Source organism: Thermobia domestica, chromosome 5 (genome assembly GCF_964235325.1).
Source record: "Thermobia domestica chromosome 5, izTheDome1.hap1.1, whole genome shotgun sequence".
Lineage (NCBI taxonomy): Eukaryota > Metazoa > Arthropoda > Insecta > Zygentoma > Lepismatidae > Thermobia > Thermobia domestica.
Genome location: NC_137458.1, coordinates 124,087,803 through 124,095,241, shown reverse-complemented (window position 1 = coordinate 124,095,241; position 7,439 = coordinate 124,087,803). Strand labels below are relative to the sequence as shown.

Genomic DNA, 7,439 nt, shown 5'->3' with positions numbered 1-7,439 from the left:
AAGCACGGAATTCAACCACTAGAACAGAAAATGGAGAATGTTGAAAAAGTCTTTATCTATCAGTGAACAGAAAATTATTATGAATTATGACAATAATGTTATCTTAATATAGAAATCACATAGGTACACATTTTGGACCCAAATAACTTTAGTAGAGCATCCGAAAAAAAAAAACTATTAAACAAATCGAATAAAAAGAAAAATGAGCGAGGTGGGACGTTTTTTTTCAAAACCTGGTAAATTTGGAAATCACTGTGGTGCAGCACTTGCTACTACATTTTGTGTGTTTTGCATAATTTCTACTTTCTTCTTGCTCATAATTAAAACATACTTTAAAGTAAATTTCTTATCAGAATGAGCATTGAATACATAAATTTGATGGGAAGGTTTCTGTCTTTTCGAGGTATTGTCTTTTCCATTTAACGAAAATATTTTTTGGCGATTTAAAAATTGGTTGCCTTTTACTGAATTTTCATATGCTAATTTGCATCCTGGAACAAAATAAGGAGATATCTTATACTAGTACAGTAAAACCTGTCAACTTGGCCACCTGCTTATCTTGGCCTAGTTCGTCTTGAACCTGCATTTTCCCATAAGATATTCGTTACTTACTACTCTATAAGTTGGCCACCTGTCTATCTTGGAAGTTGGCCACGCTGAAGCAATATTTATACTATGATGATAATGATAAATTTACCTGCGTATCTTGGCCACGCAAAATATGTTTTGTTATTTTTCTTAACTCTTTCTTCTTCCCATATGAGAGGCAGATGTTCTTTATTTGTGACTGGACACAAAGAAGCATAGATTCGCACGATTTGATCTTGGAGGTCAATGGCCAGAACACTGCCCTCATAAAGGGGTGGTGAAGGAAGGTGTGAATAAGGAAAAGCACGTACAGGAATTCAGGAAATGGTTGTACGTATTTGTTTACCCTATCTGTTTTGGTAAAACCATTAGCTATATCAATTTCTCTCATCAGTGGGGAGCTTTAGTAATTCCGGAAAATTCTCAAGGTTAAAACCATGGCACCTGTCGGCTTGTCGAAAGATAACGGAGTGTTTGAGATAACAATTCCTTCAAGATTTTCTCAAAACATCTTTGGCTCCGAGGGAAACATTTTTAGCTCATTAACAAGAGGTAGTTAACTACAATATTAGAATGTGCATATCTACCAAAAAGAATAAAACAAATACATCTAGAACGAACCACCATTCAGTAACAACTGAAAAGAAGTCATATAAATTGCATATGAATTTCTCAATTTATAACTTAGCTTTTCTTGTTTTCAATCTGAATAACTCAGTGTGCTATAATATCAATTGCAATAAACTGCGTACGTACGCTTCTATTTCATGGTTGTTTGTGTTATTGTGTTTTCAATCCAAATAATCCAATGTACCAGACTAGTTTTCAGGAAGAGAAAGGTATGCACATATATTAAACATACTATAGTAATATTTTCTAGTACTGTATACTTTTATGATTACTCTATATCCATTATTTATAAGTAGCTGTCGTGGCACTGATTATTAAAATTTTACAATCAAGTAATACTAGAAATCCTATTCTAAAAATACACAAATCACACTTATTTTCTGTAAGTTGGCCACTTTTCGATGGAACCGATGGTGGCCAATATAGACAGGTTTCACACGTACTGCAAATACAATTAAAAGTTTTCAAGTATTTGTTATATATATTAAATGTCACTTACGAAAACAACTATAGCAGAGAAATTATATGGGACCTCTAGTGAATCCTATTTGACACCAAAATCATACTATTACAAATGTATGAATATTAACTGGAAAAGTACACCAAATCACCTGTCTTCTAATGCGCTCTTTTAGACAAGGTTGGGCTGGGTACGACAGCAGCTCAGTAGTTCCCAGTTTGCCGCAGAAGCAAAACTTGTTCTATCTCCAGCATGTTAAACGAGTGAAGCGTACTTTTGACTTTTATTCACTATATGCTAAACTTATATTACAAAAAAAAAAAAAGTCGGCTTAACGATATATTCGCTAACGATAAAGCAAGGTGTTTTACGAGGGTTGGGGAGTAAGTCATGGCAACTCAGTAATATTTTCGACAATCGAAGGATGTATTAAAAATGTGTAACATACAACTGAAAGAGTATCTATAATGGTTATTTTGTTGGTAGGAATCATGAAAGAAATCCCAAGCAACCTTGTGACACATACATGTATTAATGCACATACAACAAAAGCTCGTCTCATTATGATAAACTCTCAAAATACATCATGGCAACTCAGTAATTTTTGAACGATATGCTCACATTGACGGAAAATGCAGACTACAGAAAGAAGCGACACCAATACTTGACCCTCTGGTTAATTGATGACTGTGTTGTACTGGATGAGCACAAGGCGCTGGGAAAATAGTTGTGTCAATCGTGGTGTTATAAAATGGAAGTGGCCAGAGTGGAACAGCAATCATACATCAAAGTGGCCATTTTTTAGGGGAAGAAATGTGAGGGACTGTCACCAAGAATTGGTAAAAACGCTAGGATATAATGCTCTGCCATATCGAACTATCGCAGGATGGACAGCAGGTTTTCACCAAGGAAATAAGCAACCAGCGATATGGAACGCTCAGGCCGGCTCGTAAGTATACGGACTGATGTGTCCATTGCCATGTTGGAACATCTAATGGAGAACGAGAAACGATAGACGCTGCGTGAATTAGGGACGGAGATTGGCATTGAGAAGCACACCATTCATAAAATTTTGACGCAAGAACTGAACCTATGTAAAGTTGCATCGAAATGGGTTCCACCTGTCCTCACGGAGGTTCAAAGGTGGATACGATATGCAGTTCGTTCCAATTACCTACAGCGCTATGACAATGAAAACAACCCATTTCTTTCCAACGTCATCGTCATGGATTAATTTTGGCCCACCGCATAGGTAGAAGTTTCGGCAGAATCTCTCGCCCATGGCACAAAGAGAGTACTTTTTTGTCACTTCGTTCCTCATGGCAGCACAGTCACATCAGTGTATTGCAAAGACTTCCCTCAGTGGCATCTATGACATGCCATTAGGGAGAAGCATCCAAATCTATTACATAGTGCAATTATACAGCACGATTTTTTAAAGCACAGCTTTGTGTACGGGACCTACTGCGCCGATAGGATGGGAAAAGTTGGAGCACCCAGCGTATTCACCAGATTTGCCATCACCGTATGATTTTGACTTCATCCTCAAGGTGAAAAAGCTACTGCGTGGTAGACGATATGCGACCCGCCTTAACATTGAAAATGCTGTGCTCCATCATGTCAACCGCTTCAGGTATGGTGCAGAGGATGATATTCGACGTCTTCCACATTGATGGCATCGTGCTATGGACAATGCGGGAGATTAGTTTGAGGGTTTATCATAATGAAATGAGTTTTTGTAACATGTGCATTAATATATATGTATATCATAGGGTTGCTCGCGAATAGGGCACAATCCGTACTATGTGAAAAGCAGTGTGCAGTGAACTGAGGAGACGGTGGTAGTGTAAGATGGCCGACCTCTGATTTCCAAAGAGGGCAAATCGTTGGCGCTCGGTTATGTGGTGCAAATGTGTTAGGTGCCGCGAGGAACAATGTCTAAAGGCATACAAAACTAATGGCAAAACCATATCAGAGGGGAAAACAGTGTTCAGAAGTAAATCCTCAAGGACAGGTTCCGCCGAGTATGAAAGTGGATCACTTAACTGTTGTGCAACTGCAGTTCAAGTGACAGAAGAACTCAAACAGTACCTCCCACAGCCTGTAACGACAATTACAGTCCTCTGCGAGTTACAATGACATGGACATATGAAGTCACGTTGCACGAGCGAAACCGCTAATGACGAACAATAACGCTTTAGCAGGACACTAATGGTGTCGCGAGCATGTAACAGGGATTGCTGATGACTGTAAATGTATGAATGGTCGGATGAGTTATCATTTACTTTATTTCAAACTACAGACCGTGTTTATGGCCGATGCCCAAAGAAGCAGATGATCTGTAGTGTCTTCGCCCAACCGTGAAACTTAAAAGGCAGCTCTGGGCTGCTGCTAGGGGATGCTGTGGGCCACGAGGTGCTAATTTTCAGTGGATCTCTTGATAACACTGCCCGTGGTAATGTCCCCATTTTAGGAGATCATGTACATGTTATGGTTCAGGTGTAATGTCTGGGCAGTGATGACATATTCCAGAACGATAAAATACATAGATTCCAAAGCTAGAACTATTGTGGTATGGTTTGAGGAAGATCACGATGAACTTGAAAACCTCTACTGACTCACCCAATCGTCGGACATGAACATAATTGAACTCTGTGGTTCGTTCTGAAGACACGAATCCGGTACAATTTCAGGCTCCATCCCCTCATACGAAAATAGGTGATCCACTGCATGCGGAGTGGTTTAATATTCCACTTGCTACTGTCCACTTGACCGCTATAATACCATTCCATGTTGCATCAGAGTTGTTCTGAGGACGAAAGGTGATTCAACACGATATTAATCTGATAATTGCACTTTATATAAAGGTGTTTCCGTTATTCTGATAACAATCCGTATAATATTAAAATGCTAGGTTTGTGTTTGTTCGCAATCCTTTCGACAATGAGATCTTGAAAACCACATGCGCTAGAAACGTGCCGTTTTCACTGATTGATTCCAATTTTTTTGTAGATTGTCCAGTTCTCATTCAAATTTTCAAAAACAGTGTCGTTATTGTTCTATTCAACATTTTAGGGGCCGTTTTGAGGCTCTAAGATTGACATTGTTGCAGGCCGAAACTACGATGTTAGGCAACCAGTAGAGAAGTTACGTATGGCGGGTTAACAGACATTGCGTGCGCTTTGCTTAAATCTGAATGGCAAAACCTATTGCATGTTGGCAACTTCAAAGGCCTCAAAAGACGCAATGAGGCGTACTCGGATGGATATGGCTTTATTAGAAAAAAATATTTCCACTTGATATTGTGTTACTTCTACAAATTTGCTACAAACGCACTCCAACATCTATACATAGCAATTCACTTCCTTTGTGAGTCTTCTATCCTTTACTTGTGTGAATAAGGAGACATGCATAGTGGGAAGGAGATTCATGGTCATAACAGAACGATGCGCTGAGTAGAAAAAAATGAAATGAAATCCTTAGTTTTACGTCCCACGGTTATACCGGTTAGGCTAAAGGAGACTGTGATGATGAGAAATGAATGTAATGGTGGAATGAAGAAAGTGGGAGGAAACGGGAGAACCCCGAGAAAACCCACGAGCACGGTGTTTGTCCACCACAAAGTCCGCACGGCGCGGGCTGGCATCGAACCAGGGACCCTAAACACCGGAGGTGAACACTCTACCACTGAGCCACCGCGCACCCGATGCGCTGAGTAGACAGCGCAGGTTCAGCTAGTCCGTATATATTTCGCTACGCTGGTAGGTAGACCAAATAATGGTACTCGTGATTATGACTTTCTCCCACTATCGTTTTATTATAAAATGTTCTCTATGATACAAAATACAATTTACAAAGAGTGATCCAAAGACCAAGTAGAGTCCCTTAAATTGGTGTTGGTGAATAAGGACGTCCCATGGCTCACTGACATCCAAGGGACAGGTATGGGAGAGCATCGGGATCCAATCGCAGCCAGGACACCGGTGTAGGTGTCTCTGAAGATCCAGGCGCAGCCAAGAGAGAGATGAATTCTCAAGGCCCAGTCGCAGCCGAGAGAAAAGGGTAGGTGTCTCCCAGGACTAGTCCAGTCAAGGGAGAGAGAGAAAGAGAGGAAATCTCAAGGTCCAGGAGCAGCCGAGAGAGATTGGGTTAAGGTAATTCTCGAGGCCCAATCGCAGCCAGGATAAAGGTAGGAAAATCTCAAGGCCCAGTCGAGCCGAGAGAATGGAATGATCAACCCATCGAAACTGACAGCTTCTGAGTTGTTGCGACTCCTTTTTGTAGCCTGTTCTCTGGTCCTCGGAAATCCTCGGGTTGTCGATGACGTTCGTTTATTTCCGTATCACTGTTGTTGTTGTTCTCTGTCGTCTGGTTTGTTATTGCTAGCCAAGTGGAGGGCCGTCATATGCAGAGGACATTACAATATGAACGACAGTACATTAGAAATATATATTTAAGCCTTGTACCTTTTAACTGAATTAAAGGTCGACGTTCCTTTTAGCTCCGATTCTATATGAGACTTGGACCTATAGCTTAATGTGGGATCCGACCACATGAGCTCCCACCGGGAACCGAGCCTGGGTCTCCTGCATCGAACGCGTGCCCATTAATCATAGAACCAAGAAGGAGCTCTGCTTGTATTTTTAAATATGAGTCTTATAAATTATAACAACCTTTTCTTAAAACTACTAGCTTCTTTCATCTTTATTATGGTGAGTCAGAATAAAGCATGGCTACATTTGAACATAGGCATATTTCGAATTTAGTTGTACTAATCTTAATTATGTACTTTTTAATGTCGCTAATTTGGATCTGTACCCAATAATGGCACTTATGAGATTCTTTAAAAAGAAATCTAATCCTATTTTAGATGTCATTATACCACCACCTCTAGTTTATCGTAATAGATGTAATATCCGCTTCTCACAAAAGATAAGTTATTCACTGAGTTAATATAGTGGATGATGAATAACGAAATGTAACAAATCAAAATACAATGTAATTGATGCATCTGCAACATTTTAATAACACACATTAAGTATACGTACATAAAACATTAGTACATCTCATACACAACTTAGAATCGTAAGCTGTAAATCGACGACAACGCTCGCATTGAACACCTGAAGAAGGCACTAGTTCCAATCGAAAATCCTGTGACTTATCAGCGCTTGCGTCTTCTATTATCTTCACTTTCGACGCGTTTAACAACTCAGTTAAGCCTGACTTTACGCTTTCTTCTTCTGATTGAAGAGCCTGCACAAAGAAACAGATGATGAATAATTACAGTATAACCTCTGTAAGAAAGCGGAGAACTACAATGAATTGATCAACATAAAAGTATTATACTTACACAGATATGTAAAGTATTTCGGCTGTAAAATGTAATGTAATGGGATTGTTATGTTTGAGGGGATTCCTAATGGGGCAACAATTTATCAGTACTACTATATTGAAGTTTTAACCAGATGTTGCGAAAGAGAAGAAAGAGGCTTCAACTATGGTAAAATACATGTATTCTAAACCAGGACAACGCACCGGCTCGTAACGCTGTCTGTAAGAAGTTTTGGCGCGTAAAATCCTTATTGTCATGGAATATTTACCATACTCGCCGGAATTGGCACCATGTGACTTTTCTTTTCCTGAGACTGAAGTCTGGCCTTAAAGGAACACGTTTTGCCTGGGTTGAAGATGTCAAACCGAAAATTGTATATCTCCTATCTGAACTCACAGAAAATGACTTTTAGTATAGCTATCAATA

General features: G+C 39.6%; 1 protein-coding gene across 2 annotated transcripts in view; it reads right to left on the bottom strand.

Annotated features, from left to right (window-relative positions):
• Positions 1-6,677: 6,677 nt before the first annotated feature.
• Positions 6,678-7,439, bottom strand: part of IleRS-m (Isoleucyl-tRNA synthetase, mitochondrial) — an 82,190-nt gene continuing 81,428 nt past the window's right edge. For both annotated transcript variants that reach the window (XM_081759038.1, XM_081759040.1), the window contains exon 17: positions 6,678-6,934. In XM_081759038.1, the coding sequence (XP_081615164.1) occupies positions 6,713-6,934 (222 nt within the window). In that variant the 3' untranslated portion in view covers positions 6,678-6,712. The remainder of the gene's footprint in view (positions 6,935-7,439) is intronic.